The 26,617-nt window shown below is 47.9% G+C and overlaps 1 protein-coding gene across 3 annotated transcripts in view; it reads left to right on the top strand.

Moving 5' to 3' along the window:
- The first annotated feature begins 2,340 nt into the window (after positions 1 to 2,340).
- The window catches only part of IKZF1 (IKAROS family zinc finger 1), an 86,537-nt gene continuing 62,260 nt past the window's right edge, over positions 2,341 to 26,617 (top strand). For 2 of the 3 annotated variants that reach the window (XM_057550130.1, XM_057550128.1), the window contains exons 1-3: positions 2,341 to 2,495; positions 15,690 to 15,743; positions 23,962 to 24,081. In XM_057550130.1, coding sequence (XP_057406113.1) covers positions 15,704 to 15,743; positions 23,962 to 24,081 — 160 coding nt within the window. In that variant the 5' untranslated portion in view covers positions 2,341 to 2,495; positions 15,690 to 15,703. Of the gene's footprint in view, positions 2,496 to 3,276; positions 3,318 to 15,689; positions 15,744 to 23,961; positions 24,082 to 26,617 lie in introns of those variants that run through there. The other variant, XM_057550129.1, reaches the window with a different exon arrangement.

Here is a 26,617-nt window from a genome sequence, read left to right as displayed (position 1 = left end):
GAGGAGCCTGGGGGGCGGAGCTAAGAGTGCCGCACTCTTCCAAGGTCATGACCCCTCCACCATGTCATCTGCCTCCCTTGGGGCCCTGCACCCTAGGTTTATTGCCTCATTGAATCTTGACAAGGACTCTTTAGGATGAAGTAGCGTTTATTTCTTTTGCAGATAAAGAAGAAGAGGCTCAGAGAGGTTCAACAACTTTCCCAAGGTCACATAGGTAAGGGAAGGACTAGGAATTAAGTCAATGAACCTTTTACAATTCCCGCCTCCTCTGGGCTTTTAAGCATGGAGTTAACTGGCTCGGGCTCAGCACAGCAGAATTTCAGGACGAATCGAGTAGTAGTGTCGCTGAAGTGGTCCAGCAAGAACTTGGCACATGCTGTTTGTAGCTCAAGGATGGTAGGAGAGACTTCTCCCAGGGATGGCAGAGGCGAAGGTGGTCAGCAGGACCCCCCGCCGCGCCACGAGCAGCCTCCTTAGACGGGCCACAGCCTCCCCTAGCCTCACTCAGCTGCCCGTCCCCTTTGCCCGGAGGTACTTCTCTCCACTTGGAAGGCCTGCCCAGCCTCCCGCTTCGAGGCCACAGAGCCCTTCCTCGCTCTTCCCATGGAAAGACGCGGTCCCGTTTGTTTGTCCCGCTCACGGGGATGCACCGGCGTTTATCTGACCCTTACTGATGCGTCCCTGCAAGTCTTGAAGGGCCGGGGTCTTGGCTCGTGTAACAGACCCTCCCCTGGCGCCTGGGCGGGGGCTGGGGGCGATGCCCAGCACAAATCTGTTGAATCCATGACTCCTGCTCGTCTGCTCAGATTGAGCGCTCTCGCCGGGCTCCCGTCGGGCGGGGCCTGCCTGATCAGAACGACGGATTCCTCGCGGAGGACGAAGAGGTGCGCCATCAGAGCCGGCATTCCCGTTTGAATCGATCCTCAGCGCCTTACACTCGCGCTTCGGGGCTCGCGGAGGGAGAGGCTGAGGCGCAGAGGGCCGAGGAGGGGTTACAGGTTCGCCTTCCGAGCCGCCCGCGCCCCCGCCGCCGCCGCCCTTTCACACTCGCGTGTGCACACAGGCCGAGCCGGAAGGCGCGATCCTAACTTGTGCCTCGAGCGGGTGGGAGGGAAGAGAGACGAGAGGTATTCCATTGGTTGTCTGGGAAAATGAATTGCACCTTCCCCTCACTTGCGGAGGATCAACTTTTCCCACCCCCTCGGGTGGGCACTCATAACCTGGGGTCGCAGCCAGAACCGGGGAGCCAAGTGGCCCGAGCTGGAGGGAAGCGAAGCCGGGCGGGCAGTGGGCTGCCCTAGACGTCGGGGAAAGTGCTTCACGGGACCCCGAGTGCCCCGGGCGCGCGAGCACGCGGGTGCCCCGAGGAGCGGCCCGGGGCTCAGGGTTGCGGGTCCCCGGGAGGGCGCCCCGGCTCCAGCGGCCCCGCACGCGTCGTCCGCGCCGGGCCCCCAAGGGTTAAGCGCGGGCCCCGCGGCGCGGTGGCAGACACGCCAGCCAGCCCGGGACGCGGAAAGGCGGTCACCGCCGGCCGCGCGGGGCCGCGGCGGGATGCGGCGCTGGAATGAGGAAGCGCGGCGGCGCGGGGAGGGCTGGGGCGCGCGGCGCGCGGGGGTGGCGGCGGCGCGCCCAGCGGGCCCGGCGCGGGCGAGCGGGCTGCAGCCGGCGGCGGCGCCAGCAGGTACGGCCCGTGCCCGCCGCCGCCCCGAGAGCCTGGCCTGGGGGGGTCGGGGTCCAGCCCAGCGCGGCGGCAAAGTTTGCGCGCGCTGCCCCGGAGTTGCGGTCGGGACGGCGCAGCGCGAGCGGGCGACCGGCGGCAGGGGCGGCACGCCCCGCTCCGCGTCCCTCTGCGAGCCCCGCTCCGAGTCCCGCCCCGCGCCCCGTCCCCGTCCCTCTCCGAGCCCCGCTCCGCGTCCCGCCCCGCTCCCCGCTCCTGTTCCGCTCGGTGCCGGAGCGTGCGCGGGGGCCGAGGCGGCGGCGGGGCAGGGAGCGCCGGGACCGGCTTGGCGCGCTGCCCCAAAGTTTGTGGAGCGCGGGCTGCGGGCGCGCGCTCGGGCCGGGCGGCCGCAGGTGGCGGAGCGCTGGCCCGCGGGGGCGCGGCGCGGAGCCCAGGTGCGCGGCCCGTGGGCGGCGCTGTGCGCGCGGGACGGGCCGACCGGCCGGGAGCGCGAAAGCCGGGTGGCGGCCGGCGGGGGGTGGGGAGCGCAGAGGAGAAATGGGGAACAATGCGAGTGAGCAACTTCAGGAAGTCATTGTGAAAGAAAGCTGGGAAGAGCTGGGCGGCCGAGCGAGCCGGGCGCTCTGACAAGTGCCTGCGCGGCCCGCGCCCGGGGCGGCGTCTGCGGCGACGGTCCTGGGTCCCCGCGGAGCGCAGCCGAGCCCGGGCGGGACGCTTGGCCGCGGCGAGGGGGCCGAGCCGGCGAGCCCGGCTCCGAGGTTGCTCTTGGCGCCCGAGGATCGGTCTTGGAACCCCAGAGTGCGACGCACACATCCACGTGAGTGTTTCCAGGTAGAATTTCCGTAGGAAAACTTGGATTAAAAAAAGAGAGAGAAAGAAAGAAAAGACGAGGCGGTTAGATGTGTAAGTCCTGGTTTCGCTCGGGTCCGCCTCTCCTCTCTGGGGACAGTGGGAGCGCTGACTTTTCTCAAAGCCTGGGCCACTTGGTGCTGTGACTGCAGGTGCAGGGCAGGCCGGCCGTGGGACACCTTTGAGCCGCCCCGCTGTCCCCGTGGGGAGGACGCCGTGGTCCCGGTCATGTTTAAATCGATCTACGCTTATATAGTGAGATCACGGAAGTCAGCCTTTATAAAGTCATTCATAACGCGCTTTCTTTTCTCATTTTTGACGTGAGAGCTTTTTGTTTATACTGTAAAAGAAATAGATCGAGTCTGAGCTTGCTTTCCGCAAAATTGGAATTATCCCGGTTTGAAAAGTTGGTAGTACTTTTGCCGAGTGCCGTTTTGGCTGTCAGGTTACGAAACCCCTCGGTCAAAAGGCGTCGGGTTACTTGCGACTGTATTTGAAACGTGTTTGAAAAATTCGTCAAGGATCCTTGGTGATTCCTAAGGAATCTCCTGAAGGTGTGATTGTTTTTTCTTCTAAGTTGGAGGCACGGAGTGTAGCATCTGGAGAAGCAAAAAGGATTACGATTCGATTCGCAGGGTCTGATCCGGCACTTCCAAATGCAGCTTTCAAATGCAGTTTCCATTCTCTCTGGACAGCAGCCCCCGGAGTGAATGCCAAGGCCCTGTGCTTCCCTCAATTTCAACACTCAAAATTCCCCACCCGGCTCCCCACGGGGTATTTCAGCTTTGAGGTACCTTATTTTAAATTTGGAAAGACAAACTGGTATTGAAGAAATATCTCCTTAACCGTCTGTTAAAAGTTAAAAAAAAAAGGAAGCTGAAAATTATTATGCATAATATTTAAACTTTCATGGAAATTTCAGTGATTTTAAGGATTGGTTCACTTTGGTTATGAGTTGAGGGGAGAGTGGAACCTGCAGGAAACGGTCTGAGCCTCTTGAATTCACTGCTTTGTTTGAAGATGTTTATTTGATGAGGTTATTTGGATTCATCTTTTATGTGGGATTTTTAAAGTAATAATTAAAGTATTATGTATATTATATGGGTTGCAATTGTTTCAGTGACAAATTAGATTATTTGATATGTGGCTTAAAATTTAAGCAGTCACAGATATCTCTAACCGGAAGATTACTTGCTTACATTCCAGATTATACAGAACGTGTTAAAAAATAATTTGTGTGCACAGATATAAATAATGATGTTGCATTTAAAAATCCTATACAACTTGGGTTTGATATAGTGTATCCGATTTCAAAACTTCCCTTGGTCATACATGTTTATACCTTTTTTACATGGGGAAAAAAATGTGTTTCCTGGCCTCAAAGTCCACCAGAGCTGAAGACCAAAACATGTCACTGAGTTAAATGGTCAGGTTTTCTTCCCGTCCTGTTTCTTGGTGATAGTTGAAAGCAGGAGTTTCAGAAACTCCTCCGTGCTTCTTTAACTCATCAATATTTTAATCAAAGTGCTACATCTTGGGAAACTACATATCCTCGGAAATTCAGTACCATCGTAACAATAAAAGCCCATCATCACGGCCTCATGGGATGAGCCCACAGGTCCGTGAATCAAAGTATGTTGCATTTGGGTCTTTTGAGAAGTGTGTCTGAAGTCTCCTGAGAGAAGGTAACCAGTGGTTTCCTTGCAGCCATTTCCCTTGTTGAAAATTAAGATCACAGCCAATTTCCTGGCCAAGAGGCTGCAGCCAGTAGTGCTGGAATGGACCACTGTGTCTTCCTCACTGGAGGCCTAGAGTCTGAGGATCGTGGTTCTTTGGTTTGGGGATCTTTTCCCCTTGGCTTGGATTTGTGTGTCTCACGTTGGGTCATGTGTAGGAGCATATCGTCAATATAAACGTCAAAGTCTTGAAGTTTGAGAGGACCTGGAGTATATATACAGTCTACTACGTGCCATGCTGTGAAACACCTCCACCCCACCTGTCCACGTGTCGTGTGTATCCTTCACGGTTACATGTGTGTTAATAAATACAGGAAATAAAGACATTATGTGACCATATGCACACAGACACACACAGGGAGTACACACAGCGTGGGGAGAGACGCAGGGGGCAGAGTGGGAGAGGGTTATAACATCAAACACACCTGACCTGAGTATTAAAGCACCTCCTTTTTGGGTTTGTTGGTTGGTTGGTTTGATTTTTACCTTTTACTAAAACAAGACAGATTTTCCTGCTTGGAATGGTGAATTTAAGCATAAGTGACGTTAGTACTCTGGGTGTCTGCCTCACGTATTTGCAGTTAACCCAGAATTCATCAAGGGTAGCAGCGTTCAGAGGCATTTTTGTTTCTTTCTCCCTCCTCTAATATTTGTCATTATGAAATAATTTCACTACGAAATAACTCTTGGTTTTGTTGCCTTATTTGAATGGAGATTTATATCAGCGGATCCAGCTCACAGAGAGCAACCCTTTAGGGTTGACTGGCAGCCCTTGCTATTTCTCTTTTTTTTAATTATTATTTTTAAAAATTCATTGAAGCATAGTGGATTTACAGTGTTGTGTTAATTTCTGCTATTTCTACACACATTTTTGGGTGCTGTGACTCCCACTTGTGGCCATAAGACGCTGCCCCTCCTGCCCTGATGGTTACCGTTAGTCCCTGTCTGGTGTCGGTCCGTTTACCTGCAGAGCCCTCAGGCGTGCGTGTGGCGTCATTCCATGCCACTGGAGAAAACACAAGATGTAAAAGCGACAGGTGACCCATCCTTTGAGGCTGACAAGGGGAGAACCGTTGATCCAGTTGACACCTTGAGACGGATCATTCTGGTTTTGCTCAGAACAGGCACATGTACACGTGTGATCCAGACCTTGGGCAGGTTGCGTTTCAGAGCGTAGGCATTACACACACACACACACACACACACACATTTAAAATCCAGATGAGGAGGGAGACAGGAATAGGGTTCATCAGGGACGTGGGCCTCCCAAAGCAGACTTGAGCCACACCAACAAAACTGGTGTTATGGGGTCGACCAGATGCCCACCGTGGTTTCTGCACGGAGACCTGGCATGTTGTTGTTCTTTGCAGTGTAATAAATGACTCTGCACTGCAGGTTATCTTTCTGCATCTCCTATTATATATGTTCACGTCCTTCCATTTTCAGTGTCGTTGCTTTAATAGCTTGTGTTTGACATCACTTTGAAACGTTTGATGATATTCTAACAAATACTTGTAAGATGTTATGAAACATTAAAAGTGAAATGCTGCATTATTACAAGTGAAACAGAGCAAACAAAAGAAGCTTTGCAGAGAGCCGCAGGGTGGAGAGGTGGGCAGGGCCCACCCTGCTTTGGTGTGTGTCTGGTTGGAGGCCGGGAGCCACTCCTGAGAAGGGCCTGGTGGGGAGGAAGCCCAGGCCTCCTCTGCAGGAAATGGCCTCATCCCTTGAGTCCGTCTTTCTTGCCTTCTCCTGTTTTGCTGCAATGAACAGGTGGGTGGATGCCTTGGGTGCCTCCCATGATCCACCTGGGGATGAACTGTGAAAAATGGTGAAAAGCCCGAGTTCCAGGCCTGGGGGCCACCTGCCTTCCCCGCCACAGGCCTGGCTCTGTCTCCCTTCTCCCAGGGCCGTTTGTTTCCGCCTTTGGGGCGCTCAGAATGCCTGTTGACTAAAAGAGATCCCTCTCCCACCCACCGCAAGCCCGCCAAGTCAGACGTCCTAATCTGTGAACCCATTTTGGTCAGGACAGGAAGCACGGGCTCCCTTCCTGCCCGTGTTTTCCTGAGAGAAAACTACCTTCCCTCCTTTTTTGCATATTTGGCAAATGGGCCCACCTTCCTCTCCGCCCCAGTGGAAGGCGAGAAGGGCAGTGACGAGGCGAAGGAGACAGCAGGGTCCCTTCCAGGTGGCTGAGTCCAGGGGCTTCTGCGCAGCTCAGGGTCCGAAGGCCCCAGGCCTCCAAGGTAGGACTGGGGTGCAGCCCCCCTGGGTCTCCAGGGGCCACAGGCTCCTGGGTGAGATCGCCCATTTCTTTGCTGCTTTTCCACGGATGGGATGTTCCCAGCGTGCACTCTCCTCCTTCCCAGGGCAGCCTACGACCCAGCCCCTGCCCGGCACCCCTCCCGTTGTCTGTCCTGGGTGATGGAGAGCCTCATTACCTTCCATGTGCTCTCTCTGCTTTCGGGGGTCCCCGCTCCACCTCCTGATGGCTTACGGCGCAGGGCCACGGCTTAACGAATTGCTGAAGATGGGCCCTAATGAGTGGGAAAGCTCCTCCTTCATCTTTTCTCATTCAAGTGTGCAATGATTCATTTTTCTTCAGCAGTCAGCTCACTGCTAAAAGAAATCTGACTCTCTTCCTGCCATGTTCGCGCCAAAAGTGAGCCCTCACGGACGTGCAGTTGGTGCAGGGCTCCTGGGGTGTGTTGAGGGCAGGTGCAGTGTGCGAGGGTCCCAGCTTTGTTATTTAATCCCTTCCCTCCCTCCTTCCTCTCTGTCTCTGCCTCTGTCTCTCCATCTTCCTTCTGTCTCTCATGTGTGGGGTTTTTGCAGAGACAGCTAAGAACTACATAAAGAATTTGTAAATGACCTTACACATACTGAAATAGACTTCTGGGCTCCATTGTTGAGTTCACATGCTAAAATTGACACTCTAAAGCTTTTTCGGGCAGTCTGAAACTGTCTAAAATTGAACAAGATGGTTTGGATTAGAGTCCTTTTCTAAAGCTAGGGGTTCCACGGTGAATATTGATTCATCAGTTTTTGGTAAATTTTTGTTGTTACATCAGACTTTCACTGGCACAATTGGAGCAAATGAAATATCACATAAGACACCTCCTTAGACCAAATGGGAAAAATGTTTAATTTAGAATCTTTAGGAGAAATGAAAATGAGGGATTGATCTCTTATAAGCTGACTTTGGAGGCACTCTGAAATGAACTCCAGTGCTTTTAATGGAAACTAGAAAGAGCCGGTGACCCCCTGGTGTGAGCCCCACTTTGAGCCTGAAAAAGTGACCTTTTCTTCCTCCTTTGTGCTGGGTTTTGTGTAGGGCAGTGATATTCAAAGAGATCCACAGTGAAAACATATTGATAAATTGTGTATCCTACTTCATTAAATTAAAAATCATACTGCTAATTATCTCAGGTTGTTAGAGATAAGGCAATTAATTACCATTTAAAAATGGTTTAGAAATTTCTAGTGCATTTCTACCTGCGTTTTCTTGCTTCTGTCTGGAGTTGTGTTTGTTTAACCTGAATTTCAAGAATTTTCAGTTTAATTTAGAGCAGATAGCCTTTTGTAAAAGAAATGTAATTTGCTGGGAAAAAAAAAAGTAAAACATTGAAAATAAATAATTTAAACTTATTTAAGGACTGCAGAGAAATCTGACTGTAGTTTTTTTTTTTTTTTTTTTTTCTGACTGTAGTTTTTAAAATGAGTTTTCCTATATTTTGCTCCCTGATGGATGTGAGCATTTTCTGCCTGATTATACATAAAGATGTGCTGATTTTGTAGGCCTGAAAACGAGGAAGTTGTAAGCCTCTGTGAGGTTCTACTGACGACACCCCCCCCCTCCCCCTGGGTTTGCATGAGGACATTGTGGGCTAAAGGTTGTGGATGACAGACCGGGCTCCAAGCAGTCCACGTTGGGCCTGATACCCACTGGGAGAGCATACCATATGGACCCTGTTACGTGTTCTATTATGTTGGGCATTTTGTCCTCGGGATCCTACAAGGTTCGGGTTACAGGATAGCTCAGCTCTCCGTCCGTCACCGAATACAATGGAAATCTAGAACTTTTCTTGCTAATTTGGTCCAACTAAAGAACCCATTCAGAATATCAAGTGGTATTCTTCTCTGTGATTATTTTAGTTACTGTCAGTAGCAATCACTGTTACCAAATCATTGATACATTTGTACTTCCTTTACCTTTCTCAGACACAACTGAACTTGACTTCAGCTGACCCATTTGAAGCTGGGGTGACCAAAGTAAATTCCCAAAGTACTGAAGCTGCTAAGAGATTAAGCTAGGATTTAAGGAGCCTGATTTTTGAATTTACATTCTGTGTACTATGAACTTGGTTTTGAAAAGTGAATAGAGATGATTTTTTAAGAATTTTTATAAGAAGTTACTTCATTTTAATTCATCACAGCTGATAATTTAATTCATTACAGCTGATAATTTTGGGGTGTTGTAAACAGAACTGATCTCAGAATGTAAGTCCTTTAGGGAGAATTTCCCATTAACCTGGAAACCACATGGCCTTAACATGGGGAGTCAGCCGTCAGGATGTCGGCACCCATTTCTCTCTGGAGCCAGCATCCTATGATGCTCCGAAACACATTTTCTCTCTCTGTTTGCATCTAGATTTGTAGCTCTTGTTTTCCGACCAGCTAGGCAGGAGAGACTTTTCTAAATTAAAAAAAAAAAAAAAAGGTTATATGGTAAACTGGATGGTGTCCTCAGTGGGAAAAGCAACAATAGCTTTTCAGTTGTTGTTGATAAATAGATATGTATGGATTGCAAACACTGGGTGTTCCTGTGGGGATTCGCATAATTTTACTCCCTTGGGTCTAAATAACATAAATATAGCTTTAAAAAGAAGTCCAGTGGCCTTTGTAGAAACCTCAGTATGACAGGTATGTTTTTCGGCGTGTTATGGGTATACACGTGGATTTTCCTACCATATACAGTTTTAATTTTGAATTTTTCATGTCCACATAAAACTTCACTGCTAAGAAGGCAAGAGGAGATACTGTATTCTTCGTGACAGCATCTTGCCTTGCTGAGTAAAAAGCTGAGTTCATATTGTAACTTTGTATTTATCTATTTTATAAAAAATGAAAAAAAAAATCTTTGAAAAATAATAGGAACACAAAAACTATTCCTGGGTTCCTCTGTCTCTTCACTTTATAATGACAAGAGATCAACACTTATGAGAATATCCGTGTAAATCATTATTTTGGTCCAGTTCCTACATTTTTCTTTAAAGATGGAGATGTCACTTTTGTTGCACAGTTGCTGGCCAAGCATGAAGTCTTCTAAAATCGGGAAGAAGGTAGAAGAAAATGATCTAAACTTAGACTTTTTACTTAAGTGATGAAGTGTAAAAGACCATTTATATTTGAGGAAGCGACTTAGGAAACGGCCTCTGATGACGGCCAGAATCAGGAAAAGTCCTCTGAAAGAGTATGTAAATTCTGAGTGTGTCTGCCTCTCCCAGGGTTGCTGAACAAACAGCAGTTGCTGTTAGTAGTTTGAGAGCCAGTGTACAGGGGTGCACACACGAGCGGGTCCAGAGACACAATAGTTGTGCAGTGCTGGACCTTCCTGGGGCACTTGAAACCCAGCTCTGGACCTGTTTTGAAAGCGCAAACTCTCTCCAGCTCCATTTTCTGTATTATTTTCTGATTTCTAATATTTCACATCTTTTTTCCTGCCTCACTTCAAGACAGGTAGCTCCATGATGGCTTTTACAAATAGTCTCATGGTCCTTTTCATTCTGTATTAAATCCCTCCTCACTAAGAATGTTTTCAGACAGCAGGGTTTTCAGCTGTTTTTTGAAGAGGCTTCCCGAGTTCCCCCTGACCCTTCCTCTTTTGCATATCAGTTCCTGCCCCTAGAAAAAAAATGTGAGGACAGAATTGCACATGGGAGCTAATTTGCCCTCAAAAAGCAGGTTCACAGCAGAACAAACCGCTGGAGGAAGAGTTCTCTGTAGCTCAGTTTAAAAAAAGGGTGTGTGTGTGTGTGTGTGTTTGTGTGTGTGTGTGTGAATGGCTCAGTTAAATATGGGGGAGGGGGGGGTGTGAAAGCCAAATTGGATTCCCTGCCATCCTGTTTAAATCTTGTTTTTCATTGTTATTTGCACCAGCCCTAATCTCTGTGGAATAATCATGAAAATGTGTAGATTGGCAGCTAATTTTTGAAAAATGAAAAGACTCAGAAATGGAATAACTGGGCTCCGAAGTTGTTACGTTCACCCGACCTGTTTTGTGAAGTTGTTAGGAAAACCTCTATGGTCCCCAGAACCAGACACAAAGACCCTGCATATTGCCTTTGCTTTCTCTTGGAAAGTTTCCTTTTTTAAGATACAGTGTAATTCACAGTGATAGGGTAGATTTGCAAAAATAAAATCTACCAGTCTGAAGATCAAAAGACTTTCTCTCAGCAGGAATAATGGGTTTTATTAAAGAGGTCTGTGACCTAAAACATTTTAAATAGATTATAGGCTTGGCCCGTGTTCCCCCTTCAAAATAAGCGTCATTGAGATTATAAGGAAATAACCCCAAACGTAACTCTAGTGCAACCTCACTCATCAGGGAGGAAAATAACCAATAGCATCCATTTGACCAAATAACCAGAATTTAACTGTATTGTAGAAGTTTTGTGATGAAGTTTGCCTTAATTGCAGAGTGTCACAAAGAACATGCTTATTTTCTGTGAAGATACAGGTAACACCCATTCCTTGTCCGTTTATACATTTAAAATTTGGGACCGCTGCCCAAGTGGTCCTGGGTTCAGATCTCAGCTCTGTTGTCTGTTTAGATGTGTGGCCTTGGGCAGAATGCTTCTTTCTTAGCCTCGGTTTTCTCATCTACAAAATGTAAAGAATAATGTGGATTATGTATAATAATATGAATACAGGTTAATTGTAAGGGTTAAAGATGCACACTTAGCAAATGGGGATTGAATACTACATCTACCGTGGACACTCTGCCGGGCGCTCAGATAAGACAGAGGACAAGGTGGGTGGTGTCCAGGCCTGTGGGGATTAGCAGCGAAATGCCAGGCGCATGGTAGTTGCTTCAAGAAAGCGAACTAACCCCAGTATCGTTTCCTTTCCCTCTTTTTCTGGCATATATAAGGCACTCAAGAAAGGCTATGAAATATTTCTGGGCAGAAACTCACCCATGTGGTTCATCATAGCACATTTGTTGTGCTGTGTACTTAATTCTTCAATCGCCATTAATCAGGGTGGCTTGAGAGTCATCAAATTGTGGTTCGTGACAAGCATCTGGCTTTTAATCTTGACTTCATTAATCCAGACCCACCTTTTTGGATTGTGGAAAAGCCCTGGCACCTCAGGGAAAGTGCTGTGAGGGGAGGCGGCTGAGGAGGGTCTGGGGACCCCCGCTCTCCCCGGCCCTTCCCACCTGCGTGGTCCTCTCAGGCTCCCGCCGAGCCGCTCTTCGAGCTGCTTGCTCTCCGGCGGGTAGAAATGGGGCCACTCGTCCTGGAGATGTGCCCGGGCTCCTCACTTGGAAGCCACGACTGCCCAGGGCTGTTGGATGCTCGTCCCCGGGGAGGCATCCAGGTTCCAGCCCCCGTGGGTGTGGGAGGAGGAAAAGAAGGCGAGGTCAGGGAGGGGCTTCCAGAAGGTCTTGCTGTCCCCCTGGCCCGGCCACCGTGGAAGCAGGATGCTGTGGGCCTGCCTCCATCTTGTGCTGGGTCCTCAGTGTCCCCCTGTTCTCTAGGCTCCAGAGAGCCGGCGGGGAGGGAGAGATGGGCAAGTCCCGCGCAGCAGCAGGGGAATGACGGGCCTGACCGCAGGCTGTGCCTCCTGAAAGGACAGTCCCCGCTGGCTGTCCCTTATCGCTGCATCTGTTTCCCCGTGTGCGGGATTCAGGGCTGCTCACCCCCAAGAGACAATAAAAGCATTCACGTCTGTAAGAGCTGCCCGGTGACGGTTATTTCCTGAGATTGCTGTGTTTTCTCCCATCAATATGTTGGCTCTGGCCTCAAATCATTGGGGCTCCCTGTGCAGAGCAGAATATGGCAATGTTCCCGTGAAATAAGTGTTCCCTCTGGCATCTCCCTTTACAGGCCTGCTGGTCTTGGTTTGGGTTTAGGTGAAGGTTTGTGAAAATAAGGTGTTAAGTCACTTTTGCGATAAACTCCTCTTCCTGACTGCAAGCTCTTTTTGTACTGAGATCAGATCAAGTCTGAGTCCCATTTACCATTTGACACTGGGCACTGCTTCCACGAGTCTAAAAAGAAACACAGAGCCTGGGCCGTGCCTGTGTTCCCGGGGATGGGGTTATTTCACTGTCCCCTTCGAGACCCTTCCAGGCTGCCCCTTGGCAGCTTCTTGGTCTTGGAGGGGGTGGCGTTTCCTGTCCCGCAGACAGTTTTCCATTGTTGGATTATTCCTTGGTCTTTGCCTAAAAGCAAAGTCACTTTTACAAAAAAACTCACTCCTTTTTAGTCCCAAGAGATGCAAATTTCGACTTTGGGGAAGTTTGAGGGAGCTTGTCAAGCTACCCACCGAACCACCGTGTGATGTCAGACAAGACAGGTCGTGGAATCACAGGGCCGGTGTGGGCTGTGCCCTAATTCTTAGGAACCTCAAAACGATGGTGCTAACAAAACATTCGTCCAATCAAGGGGGGGCGGCCCGTAAGCACAGCCCCAGGGCTGCAGTGGCTGCAGGCCCACACATAGTGGGCCCGTGTAGGGTTGGTAGAGAGTGCGTTTGAAAGTCTAAGCGAGGCTGAGGCCCTAACAGTTCCGCGTGGGGGTTGCAGACATTCAGTGAAAATGGAAACTGGCCTGTGACAGGGATCCTGCATCCCCTGATCGCTGGGGTCGGCTCCCTAACACCTCCAATGTCCAGAGCACCAGTGGACACTGAGGCGGGGCTGGATCCAGGAAGGTGCCCTCGCCCTGCCCCCTCGGAACACACAGGCGCACCAGGTGCCCGCCCAGCAGAGCCACGCCTGGGCCTTAGCCATGGGCCCAGAGCATCCTTTTGCTGCTTTGTGACATGTTCTCACGTCTCCCCACCTGAAGAGACCGATGAACAAAGGGGAGCTGGGAGTGGGTAGATTTTGCCCCGACAGTGAACCCAGAGGGTCCGTGGGGTCCGGTGGGCTGGAAGGCACCTTCTCCGGCAGGGCTGGGGTGGGGGACCATCAGCTGGGCCTTACGAAACATTTTCTCTTTTTACTCGGAAATTACTTGAATATACAGTAGGGTATTGAGGAAATCAGTCCCTGCCACTGAGCAGTGCATAGTCCTTAAAACAAGAATGTCGATGCATATTTGTCAATTAAAAAGATACGTGTAGCATTAAATGAAAAAATTGTTTTACAACAGTTTATTTGGAATATGTTTAGTGTCCTGTTCTTCTAAAAAGTTCTGTGTACACACACACACACACACACATACACACACAGAAAAAATGTAGTCGTCCTAAGTAGTGGAAATTATGGGCATTTACTTGCCTCTGTTTTAAAACAGTTGTAAAATATGTATCACTCGCATAGCAGAAAAAAAGTTCAAAGTCAACAAAATAAAAATTGGGAGTTAGAGTATCATTTGTTGCTACAAGATTTGAGTTCTATCTACTATACGTCGCCCTGTCAATACGGGGACACTTTAGAACTGGTTTGTGATATTTCACTGTAAAATACTATACTTGTCTTCAGAAAGCTGAATCTTGTATTAATGCCGCACAGTAAACACAAAGGTTTTTCTCATTTGAGTCTGTCTTGTTTCTTTAGAATTGTTTCAACACGTTGCAGAAGAATCATAGGTTTTTTTACCTTTTTTACTGTTAAAAAGATGTGAGACTTTGGACACATTGCTTTTTGGTGACCCTGGACAGGTTTCGTGTTTGCTTCTGGGGCTAGTTTGTCTGGCTTTGCTTTTGGTGGACCCTCAGTCTTGGGGCTGAAACACAAGCGGGCCATGGGGCCTTTTTCCCTTCTGGGGTCACGGGCTGTACCCCTAAGGCCCACACTTGCCTTGGAAATTCGAGTCACAGCTCAGACTAGTGCAATGGCTTTCAGGAATAGAGGCAAACCCTTCCCCATCCAGAACGAGTGCTGGTCATCCGTGTCCTCTTCGTGACTGGTACTGCCAGGACTGAAACTGAAAATCTGTATTGCGAATGCACCATGACAGCTGTTACACACACACACACACACACACACACATGGCCTGTGTCTGCTCAGACCTGTAGCCTCCCCTGAGAGGGTCAGGCCCCCTGAACCTTCCATCGCTGTGCAGGCCTCTGCTGAGAACAGGCCTGAAGGCGCAGACACACACATCTGAACGGGAGAGACAGAGGTGGTCCCCCAGAAAGAAGTGACCTGATTTCGAGTCAAAACAGGCTCCGTTGGCTGGTTGGAGAAAGCGCTCTTCTGAAGGTTGTCCAGCAGAGCATAAGCAAGCAGACTTTGCGGAGGTCACCTGCTGCTGGGCCCCAGCTTTCCTATCCACGGAGCCTCCAGATGTCACCTACCAGGGGTACCTGAGACCTGTGAGGTGCAGGCCAGGACCTTGAGTGCAGAACGCAGCCCCCCCTCCCTCCTGCTCGGCTGATGTGGCCTCTCCCCCGTGTCTGTGGTGGCCGCGAGCAGAATGTCCCCATCGCCACCCAAGGGCAGCTCCTCCAGGCTCGCTTTCTCTCTTTCCACCCGACCGAGGAGCCAGCCACGTGTCAGCAGAACAGGAAGGTCTGGGCGCTCTCCGGGCCTGGTTTGGCAGCCGTCGTGGGCTTTCCTTCTCCCCGCGTCAGAGCCTGGCAGAGTCTCAGGCAGGGGCCCTGAAAGAGCGGGGGACAAAGCCAGCGGCGCGAGGCCCATCTGCCAGGCTGGAGGTGTATTTATTATTGATGGACGGAGCACGGCGGCTGCTCAGATATGCAGCCCTGCCTGGGTAAATGAGACATTCTTCAGCAAATTGCTTCGTTTTTTGATTGCTGATTGTACGCGTGTCACCAAGCTGACTCAAGGTTCATCGATGCATGCTCAGTAAATTAGAAAGAACATAACTATGGATCAGCCAAGAGAATGAATTCTGTGCCTACAATGACCCAGGGCCATTTAATTTTCTGCTTAATTTTGTTGCAGTCAGTTTGCATTTTGGGTTATTATGCAGTAGGAAATTAACAATAAATAACAAATTTGGTCCTCCTGTCCTTGTAATGATATTTTTATAAATCTTTGTAATGCTGTTTTTAAAAGGATCAAGGTCTGTGCCAGTCTGATACTCCAGCGAGTGTGTGAGGAGGAAAATGCATTATTCTTGGTAGATAGCCTCGTTGTTAAAGAGCTCAGCCCTTATCTCTCTTTCTCTCTCTCGTATCTTAGGAGTAATTTGCTTTCAACTAAAATCCCTTCCTCTCTTTCTCAGATAACCCGAGGACCATGGATGCTGATGAGGGTCAAGACATGTCCCAAGTTTCAGGTGAGAGCTGGTGAGATGCCCATATGGGGAGTACAGGAAGACCGCTCCAGTGGGCACCCAAAGCCAAGGTGCTTGCTGGGGGGCGGGGGAGGAAGAGGGCTGTCCTGCCAGAGGAAAGGCCAAGATGGAATTGGTATCCATGTTTCACCTCAGCTCTTAGAGATTATCCCAATGTGGCAACCTAGACAGAAAAATCTCCGTCCCAGATAAAACTGGTTTTCCTGTTACATCTGCGAGCAACTTGGAAAGGATTCAATCTATGTTGATACTCTTGGGGAGGAAAAAGGACGGATGATCTGCCCTAGAGTCCAAACACAGGCCAATGAAGGTGCTTGAAAGAGAGAGAGAAAGATGGACGGAGGAGGGGGAAGGGAGACAAGGAGAAAGTAGATTGGAAAACAGAGTTTGGGGCACAATTCAGGATATTTGTTAAACGTGGCAACAACATTGCCCCAGTCACCATAGGTTTATTTCAAGCCCTATTGGACATAGCTCCTCCCATCCCGGGAGACCCAGGGCCTGGGGCAGTCCTGGGAGATGAGGCCCAAGGTTGGATCACGCTGTCCTGCTGGGCGATGCCCGTGCGGTGGACCCCCAGCCGGTCTAGCCAAGCCTGCCCAGCTCCGTATTCATGGGCCCAGTAAGCCCACCGTCTGGCTAGCCCTGAACCTGATGTGTCAGCAGCAGTCGGGTTTTCAGTATTTTATATTCTCCAGTCTCAGGCCCATGGTCAATCCCAGGTAAGCCTCTCTGCTAGAATGGCCCATGTGGTCCTCTGGGCATGGCCAACCTGCCCCCACTGGTTTCCAAGTTGTGACTGAATTCTGCGTCTGGGCCTCGGTCCGTCCTGGTGATGGAGATCAGGGCTGGCTGCCACTCTGCCTGCCCGCTGCTCCTGGGAGATGGGCAGGAGGGGAGACTCAAGTTCCCTCAACCTGGAGACGGCCTGCTGCAGCCAACGGTCCCCCCTGCTCTGTCCCTGCCACTCCTGTCATTTAGAAAGTCTGGATTGAACTCTCCAGGCTGTGAAGTACCAGCAGACGCCTGGCTTTTCAGCTGTGGCGTGTAGGCAGTTGATGGACAGTTGGTGGACGTGAACACTGGTCAACACGTTTGGCCTTATCTGTAGAAACGAAAGTTGTGTTGGAGGAATCAGCCCGGGAGACTTGCTCGCACACAGGCACGGGGCGTTTCTGCCGATGCTTGCTGCAGCGTTGGTGCTGACACTGGAAAACTTTGGTCCCTCCATGCCCTTGTCCATTCAGCTCTGAACAGTGAGGGCCATCTGAACACAGTCATGTGGAAAGACATCCAAGATGCATGTGAAGGTGCGAAAAGCGTGTTTCAGGATGATATGCAGAGTATGATCCCATCCTTTGAAATGAAAACATATCACACACACACACACACACACACACACACACATGCACACACACTTTCCACATGCCTGTATATATGTTTAGGAAAATTCTGGAGTGATACTTATTAAACATGCACTTCCTCTTGGAAGACTGAGGATGGAAGGAAGGGATGGGTTAGAGCAGAAGGGGACAGAGACTGATTTTTCATCTTCTGCCTTTCAGCATTATTTGGATTTATTTCCCTTAAACACATACTTTGTTTCTTAAATGTAAGTAGAACAGCAACAACAATAAAACTATTTAAAATAACAAAAATTTTTGCTCTTTGGAGCCTCTCTTTCGGCTTGGCCGGGATCTGATAGCTGCTGGTAGATGCAGTCTGAGCTGAAGGAGAGGTGAGTCCCATTCCCTGGAATTGCAGACCATGGCTAGAGGTGATGAGAGGGTCAGAAACACGGGATGTTAAACATCCCAAAGGTTCAAAGAGACGTCTTCGTGGTTTCTGATCCTCTGTGTTCCCTTGTCACCTTCTTCTTGCGGGGCTTCCAGATTGGCATCTTACATGATGCATTGAGGAGGAGACCCCTTGGATCCATGCAGACTCTGCTGTCCCAAAGGCAAAGCCGAAAGCCCGAGCCTGGGCTGGCATCTCTAGAAAGTTTTGTAGGAGAATGGCCAGTCAATATTCTGATCCCCTCGATTGGTAACAAACATAACAAAACCCTCATTTTCTTCTCCTACTTTTCTTGCTCTTAACATCATGCTAAACACTCAATTTGTTTGGAAGTGGCTAAAGAGAAGGTTGGCAGGGGGTGGAGTCAAGAATGAAGTTGGCCTGAAAAAGCCAACTCTTCTCTGGTTTAAAAAAGATTCAAGATTTGGTCTGAAATTTAGTTTTGTATACTCCTAGCAAAGGAAATGCTACTTCTAGCACTTTACACAAATAGTCCTTTGGATTGTGTTAAGCTTGGAGCATTCTAAACAGAGATTAGAGCATTTAAAGAGTTGTGCCCTTTTTTAAAATTTATTTATTTCATTTATTCGTTTTTTTTTTGGCTGCGTTGGGTCTTCATTGCTGCACACGGGCTTTCTCTAGTTGCGGCGAGCGGGGGCTACTCTTCATTGTGGTGCGTGGGCTTCTCATTGCGGTGGCTTCTCTTGTTGTGGTGGCTTCTCTTGTTGCCGAGCACGGGCTCTAGAGCGCAGGCTCAGTAGTTGTGGCGCACGGGCTTAGTTGCTCTGCGGCATGTGGGATCTTCCCAGACCAGGACTCGAACCCATGCCCCCTGCGTTGGCAGGCGGATTCTTAAGCACTGCGCCACCAGGGAAGCCCAAATTGTGCCATTTTTACTAAAGATTTGAAGCATATTTTCTCTACTTGTTGCTGCTTCTCCAATACAATCCTTATAATGATCACTTTTCCTTTTTGATTTCTAAAATGGAGGAAGGTGGCAGTTAGTTGTAGAATAAGGATGTACATTTAGCCAAACAGAAGTTGAATTCTTGATTTATATGAGGAATATGTTCTGAATCATCCCCTTTTCCCACAAAATTATTCCTTGTTATGTGCTGCTCCCAAAAAAGAAAAATAGATTTTTTTCTAAGTTGAACCCTATGAAATTGCCACTCTCATAGGTAAAAAAAGTTCCCACATCAGCAATTTCATAGGAGTCCACCTAATCTATGTGCACTGCTCCCTTGAAAAATAGAGAAGTACTTAATACCCAACTCTTTTTTCAAACTACCTGTTTCTTTCTTCCCTGGGATTTATCCTAAACGTGGACTGAGCCCTGGTTTACAGGGCCTTGCCTATAGTAGACACTCAATAAATATTTACCCACTTGCATCCGCCGGAGTCGGGAAATGCTGTTGAATAGGCTTGAAGGAGAGTGTGTCTAAAGCAAAGCCATCCTTTCCTTTAGGGTACATCTCCTTCATTCTTTGGGTAAGTTTTCTATTCCTTTCTCTGTCTCTTTTGTCTTTGGCACACTTTCCAAGTTATTGGTTATGCATGTGGTTTATGGTTTGCTTTGGGTTCCGAGGGAAGAGGCAGCCTGTGGGAGGACGGGAATTGTGAGGCCCGTATCAGCACCTCATCTGTGCCTCCAGCTCTGAGACCTGACACCGTTCTCCATGCCTCCTGGACCACTGTGTGTCCTCTGCAAAATGGGGGACTGGAGCCAGTTGAGCTTAGAGGATGCTCAGGTTCCCGGGGCCCTATGGGATGTTTTCTTAGTGGTTGTTTGTAATGTTCATTGGAACAAGGAAACAAGAACTGTGCTCTGTAGACATCCATCGCCTGCCTGGGGAATGAGGCTCATCTATGTTGAAGTGTCAGTGCAAATGTTAATCAGAGTAAATCACATTGATTGAGTGCTTGAGATTTACCAAACACCGCCCTCAGCATTTTTCTCCTTTCAACTTTACAAGACCCCCGTGAAGAAGATACAGGGACCATCTTCAATTCACAGGGAGCTGAGACTCACAGTTTCAATAACCGATCGGAAGTCCTACGGGAGCCAGATATGGCGCTGAATAGGAGCTTCCCCACTATTCTGTAGAGTCTATTTTCTGAGTTTTTATTTACCCCCAGGAATTATGTTCTCCTGGGTAATTGTGCATAGTAAAAACTCATCCACTAGGGAGAAAGGGAATCACAGAACTTTGTTGGGTGAATTATAATCTACTTAAGGAATATTTGCTTGCTGTTGATAAGCTAATTATACAATTTTCTCATCTAATTTGCCCAAAATGCTTCTCACAGGTAAAGCTTTATTTGAAACATGGGTAGTAGGTAACTTACATAGAAATTGGTAAGAAGTTTCTTTCATTTTTCTAAATAAGTAAAATGACCTCTCACCTCCTAAATTCTTCCATTTCAGTACTTGATTTCTCACTGTCTACAGTTCTGCGTGTCTGTGTGACATTGTACATGCACTTGGGGGACATATGGGCACTTGGTGCTGTGCATACCTCTTTCTATAGGATGTTACATTTACAAAATAATACCATAAGTTTATTTAGCATATTAGCATCCATACACTTTATTATTTTATCCTCACAACAACCTTGTGAGCTAAGCCAAAATCATGTTTTTTAGCCTCATTTTACTCTTGAGGAAAGAGTCTTAAAGAGGTGACTTATTATGGAATCTGTCTTATAATTGGTCACATCTGAGCTGTACCCTGTGTCAACTAACTTCTGGTCACAGTGTGTTACTATCTGCTATGTGTTGACTTGATTTAATAACTTCATTTTCTTATCTTTTATCATGGTGTTGTATTTTATACCTGGTGTTGTATTTTAAGTGGTTAACTGGGTAAATTGGTTTAAAATCAACACATAAAAATATGGTTGCTCCCCATGAAGGTTTTGATGAAGTGGTGGAGGTTCATCGTGGAAATCTCCAGCAGGGAAAGGATCCCAGGGTCGCTGAGTACCAAGGCTCAAGCCAGTGATTAATGCCTCAGTAGCCGCTGCTCAAACTTGGGGGCTTTTAGGCAAATCAGATGAGCTCTTAAAAACCATCACAGAGTGCAGGCGCGGTGAGGCTGAATTCCAGCAGGGCTCATGACAGGCACGCGGCTGTCTCACCTCGCTCTCTTCCAGTACTGACTTTTTACCAGATGCCCCTGCACACGCCGAGACTGATGTTTTATTCTCGCTTCTTCTGCATGGGGAGCTCCTATTGATCGACCCGACCCAGGGTATTTAGAATCGTGGTCCCTACTGTTTCCATTATTCCTTTTTCTCCCTCGTGTAGGAAACAATGAAAGTGCTGAGATGCTGCAGGACGGCTGGGCTGTAGCTCAGCACAGGAGCCCAGCCAGACGGAGGCACGCCTAGGATCTCACCAAGTTCTAGTTGGTCTTGTTCCCAAGAAACGAATCAGCTAAATTTGAAAACAGATTATGTGGATGCATTTTTCACATGAATGGAGGAGAGAGACCACATCCCTTCACTGGATAAATCCCGATTCTTTATGATGCTCCCTTGGTTTCCTCGTGCCCGGGTATCTAAATTGATCCCAGAGTTCTCCAATGTTAAGGAAGCTCAGAATAAAAAACAAAACAAAACATGAATACAGTCTAGTTTCTCAGTGTCCCGCTCCCAGCCCGTAACCATGACAGCTGGTTAATCAGAAACGTGTGCAAACGTGCACACCCCACACTCTGCACCTTTAAGGATCCGGTCAGTTTGTTGGGCCAGAGTTCCCATGGTCAGTTCTGTGGAGGCTCCTTGGGGGTCTTCACAGAAGCAAGTGGCCTGGGCCTCTGGTCTTTCAGCCTCCCTACCCTGCAGTGTCCCCACTTTACGCAGAAGATGGGTTTCGTATTTTGAACTTCTGTGTAAGAACTAGAGATTTTCACCCGAAGTGAAGTAAGTCAGACAGAGAAAGACGAATATCATACGGTATCGCTTATATGCGAAATCTAAAATATGACGCAAATCAACATACCCATGAAACAGAAACAAACTCACAGACCTAGAAAACAAACTTATGGTTATCAAAGGGGAAAGGGGGGAGAGATAAATTAGGAGTTTGGAATTAACAGATACACACTACTATACATAAAGTAGATGAACAACAGGGTCCTACTATATAGCACAGGGAACTATATTCAATATCTTCTAATAACCTATAATGGAAAAGTATCTGTAAAAGAATATGTGTGTGTGTGTGTGTGTGTGTGTACGTATAACTGAATCACTTTGCTGTATACCTGAAACTAACACAATATTATAAATCAACTTTACTTCAATAATTAAAAAAAAATATTATTCTTACCAAAAACAAATTGAAAAAGAGTCCTCTGACCACCTCCCTGAAGTCCTCGAGGTTTGAAGACCATAACTCTAGGAAATCAGAAGGAAAAAAGAGTTGTCAGTTGGTCATATGCTTCCTGCGGGCTCCTGTTCAGAGCTTTGGCCCATTCATGAAGTAGGTGAACAGTAGTAACACTGCGTCTTTAGCTGTTGCTACTTTTAAAGTCTTCCTTTTAGGGCGATGAAAATATTACTGATGTAATGCACTTTTAGTGTAACACGAGCACTTCAATCAATTTCTCTCTGGCCTTTGGCTTTTCCTTGGGAAATTCTTATCATCCTGCCCCACCTTTAACTATCCATCTTGTACTGGCTATCCGAATATACCCAATAATGCTCTTTCTGAAAATATGCCAATTGAGATAATTACGGCTAAGCTGGAATATTAAACTGTGATGTCTGTTTGCTAGAGAATGCGATACTGTTCCCCAAAGCATCGCCTTGGTGCCTTGCAGCTTCTATTTTAATTTATTCCTGGAAGGGTCGTCTCCTATGCTGGGGATGCTTGCACTGGTCCTGCCCATTCCCTGAAGGGTTGTGTCGCTTTTGCAGGTGGTTTATTCAAACAAACAGGACAGTTTCACACTCTGCCTCGCCCCGTTTTCCAGGCTCGCCCTCATCATCATCTGTGCACTCTCCTGCAGGTCTGGGCTTCCGTGCAGGAATATCCTTTGTCTGGGATGCCAGGTTGCCAGCCCAGCCCGCAACCCGCAATCCCAGCCCATCCCTTTTCCACGAACCTTCCTTGAGGCTCCTCATCCCTGCTTGTCTTCCACAGCAGTGCTCATGGGCTATTCTGCATCCACTGGGGGCCTCACCAGCTCTTTCCTTGCCTGGGTCTATTGTCTCCTAACTCAATTTTAGGTAACATCTATGTTAGAAGGTACAGGGGTTTCCATTTCAAAGGAGAAGGAGCATTTTCTACACATCTAGGCTTCCCAGTATTGAGTTCCTGGGAGTGGGAATGATCTCCCCATTTCTAGAGCTTCCGATGAAACATTATAATATCGTCAAAAATAGATTCGGGCATCCTGTAAAACCCTATCTCATTTGGTAAATCCTACTTTGTGAAGCAACTTCTGGAGTTGTGTGGATTCTGTTTTGTTTTCATATTTTGAGGATAAAAATTCCTGGTGGCAGACTCTCTGTGCAGGTGGGGCAGAATCGTGTTGATTCCCTGTTCATCCTCCTTCCAGGCTTCCTGGCCCCATCAAGTTAATCAAATCGGGTGGCTGGCAAAATACCTACCCCCTGGCTCTTGAAAAGAGAGTGAACAGACCCAGAATGTGTAGCTCTGAGCAAGATGCTCAATCTGGTGACCTTAAAAACGAAATAATATGAGGGTGTGGTGAGCAGGCTTGTCGGAGGGTAAAGTGGAACAAACTTACAGGGGAAAATTTGGCCCTAACACGTGAAGAGGCTTAAAAATGCCTTTTGACCCAGGCATAAAACTCCCGGGGTTTATACTATGGTGGTTCTTAAAAACGTGGGCAGAAGCTGTCTGTTTGGAGGTTTACCACAATGTTGTTTCATAAAAAAAAAAAAAAGATTGAATACAATCTAAGTTCAAAAGTAGAAAAAGGATTTAAATAAATCCTAGTGTGCCCATGCAAGGAAGTATTACACAGACACCACAAAGTTATGGAAGTAGGGCCACTGGTTATGAGAATGTCTAAAAAGTACAGTTTATTTTGATCAAGAAAATATGTCACCACGCCTTATGCATAATATATAAGTATCCATGTATGTGTACACACACGCACACACACCACAGTTTTAATAGTGGTGATCTCTAGGTGACATGTATTTTTCACATCTGTGTCCTCTCAGTTTTGGGTGTGGCAATGATATTATTTTATAGAAAGGAAAGCAGGTTCTAATCCCCAGAGAGAAACGTGAACTCAATCCAGTAACTCGAATGAAGCCAAGCCACGGTGAGGCCCAGGCTGTCCCTGCTGACCCATCGCAGTGACCACCACCCCCGGGGTGACCATGTCCCCAGAAGCTCAAGCTCCTAATTGTCTCCTCAGGGAAGGAAAGCCCCCCGGTGAGTGACACCCCCGACGATGGCGACGAACCCATGCCTGTCCCTGAAGACCTTTCCACCACGTCTGGAGGCCAGCAGAGCTCCAAGGGTGACAGAGGACTGGGTAAGTGGCCTCCTGTCCACAGACTGTCACGTGCTCTAGTCCTCCTGAACCTTTGTCTCTTTATAGTCATTTCACCTGTGGTTTCCCCTCAACCCCCATGTCAAGGAAACACAAGATGCAGGACGGGGCCCTATTGTATGAAGGACGGGAGACCCAGCTCAGTGTGGCGTTGAGCCCTATGTGGGGAGCAATGTGGCCAAGCTGAGGAGCTTCCCCCAAAGCAGGCATGTCACTGGCCTTCTGTCCTCAGCGCACTGCAGCAATATCCAAGTTTATGGATTGCAGATAGGGAATATTATCCATTTTATGTGTAATGGCAATAGGGCTGTTCATTTTCATAGCTTTGGTTTAGAAGGAGCCGAATCTGGCCATTTTAAGTTATCCTTCTCATCTCTATTTCTTGAATGTCCAATTTAACTGAGAGCAGAAAATTTGACAAATAGAAAATTTTTAATGTTACAAGTAAATCTAGATAATCTTGACTAGCAGACATTTACACTCCTTCTCCATAAAAGAATGTATAGGGAAGTATCTGCAATCTCTCCCCTGGTTAACCTACCCAGGCTACAGTTCATGGTGAGAAATCTTAATCCACCCTCTTTAAGAAAACGGAGGCCCAGAGAAATTCAGTGAATTAGCCAAGGTCACATAGCAGAGTCAGAAGGAGACTCAATTTCTGACTCAAAGACTGGTTTTCACTCCATTATACCCTATTCTCATCAGCTAAAGAGTCAACAGTTCCTTAGAATATCTATCTTTTTTCTTTTTATAAAGAAAAAACTGTGATGTTGAGAGCCACTCATCTGCACAAAAGAGTATCAGGAAGGGTACACAGGTGGAAATAAGGTAGGACAGGTAGGTCTCATGTGGGTCAGCTCATAAGCACCATAGCGCCAAGGAGGGCACGTGTGTAAAGTTTGCGGGGTTCTGAAAATCGCCAGTTATTTTCCTGTAGGACATCCTAATGTGATAACTAAGAAACATATTTTGTATGTCTTCATGTGTCTTGGAAACCAAATAGACTCTGGGTATTATGGTTCTTCTGTTTCAATTTAGCTATACAATTAGCTGTACAAACAGACAAAGATAGTGGCTAAAGCCCTTTGACGTAGATGAACCAAGAAAACAAGTACATTTCTGAATTCCTTTTCCCTGTTAGAAAATGTATATGTGGGCGAGTAGGGGGAGAGAAGAAGGTTTGTGGATCTTGCCCTTTGTTCCACACACATCCTTTCAGGGTTTCCCAAAGCTGAGACACAAAAGGGCATGCTTTGTTGTAATTGATGCATTTATGTTTAAGATTGTCTTCTGTTTATTACCAGAGGTACTGGTTTGTCATACACCCTGTACTGCTGCAAAGTTTCCTTTCAAGACACATTTACATAAATTAAAAGATCAAATTTAAATAAAAACATTAGGACAATGAGGGTGTGTATACATGATAAAAATTTGCAAAGGCTCAGGGAGCAAAAGCCAGAAGAAATTATGTGGATACGTACCCACTAGCCATTTAAATGAACCGAGAACCCAGACATCAGAGTTAGGACTCCGGGGTCATTATGGAGAATCTGGGGCGCCCCACCACCACCACCCCGCGCACTGAAATCCCTGCAGCTGCTGTGCAGGCTGACAGCCATAGGCACCTTGGGCAACCTGTAGAGAACTGAAAGTCGGGCTGGTTCCTGGAGAGTGAAGAAGAGTCCACTCGGTGTAGGTAAACAAGCCTTCGTTATAAATGCCTTCGCGTTCTAAATATACCACCCCTTAAGAACTTCAGGTCGTGGGTGATCTGCCTTGGTCAGAGGTCATCAAGGCCCTGGTTCCAAGACTGCGTTCTGGTGGTGAGATTTCGGGCTGGGTCCTGACAGAGCCCGTGCAGGTGTGGCTGGTACAGCTGGGGGTGTGATCTCCCACAGGCTCTTCCCTGTGCTTCCTCGCCATGCGACACGATGCTCACCCACTTCTCCTTTCAGCATAAGGTTCCTAAAAACTGAATTTCAGAGTTGTAAAACTTCAAACACCCAAGAATCCTCTTTCCTTGGTTTGTAAATAGCGGCTGCCGTGTGGACAGGCAGGGAAAGTGGTTGGAAGTGGGGGCCAGGGACAGAGGAGTGATGGGTCACTGCCAGGAAGCTAGAAAGGACAGAAGCCCAGACTACAGGAGCAGACAGCGGGCAGGTTTAAGGAGACAGGTGAGTGGGAGAGAATCCCAGAAGACCAAGGAGTAGAGAGAAGCATCAAGGAGATCGACTACTGTTCATGCTCGGCCACTGAGCTGTAGAAACCATCCTTTATGGTTTTTGAAGGAAATCAGCTGGCTTGAGTAGGCGGTGGTAAGTTGTTTATTAAAGTAATGCATCCTAGGTAGCACCAAACAAATGAAGTATGTCAATAGCATTAGGAGACCACTTTAAAAGACGGGGCATTAGAAGCTGGAAGGAGAAGGAAAGGCACTCAAAGGCATGTTGCGTCAGCTCCCTGGGAAGAAAGCAAAGGAAGGAGGGTCAGGGGACAGACAACAGGAAGCAGGAGCCCC

Source organism: Balaenoptera acutorostrata, chromosome 7, assembly GCF_949987535.1.
Source record: "Balaenoptera acutorostrata chromosome 7, mBalAcu1.1, whole genome shotgun sequence".
NCBI lineage: Eukaryota > Metazoa > Chordata > Mammalia > Artiodactyla > Balaenopteridae > Balaenoptera > Balaenoptera acutorostrata.
Note: the sequence above shows the minus strand (reverse complement) of the source record. Positions and strands in the feature narration are given on the sequence as shown.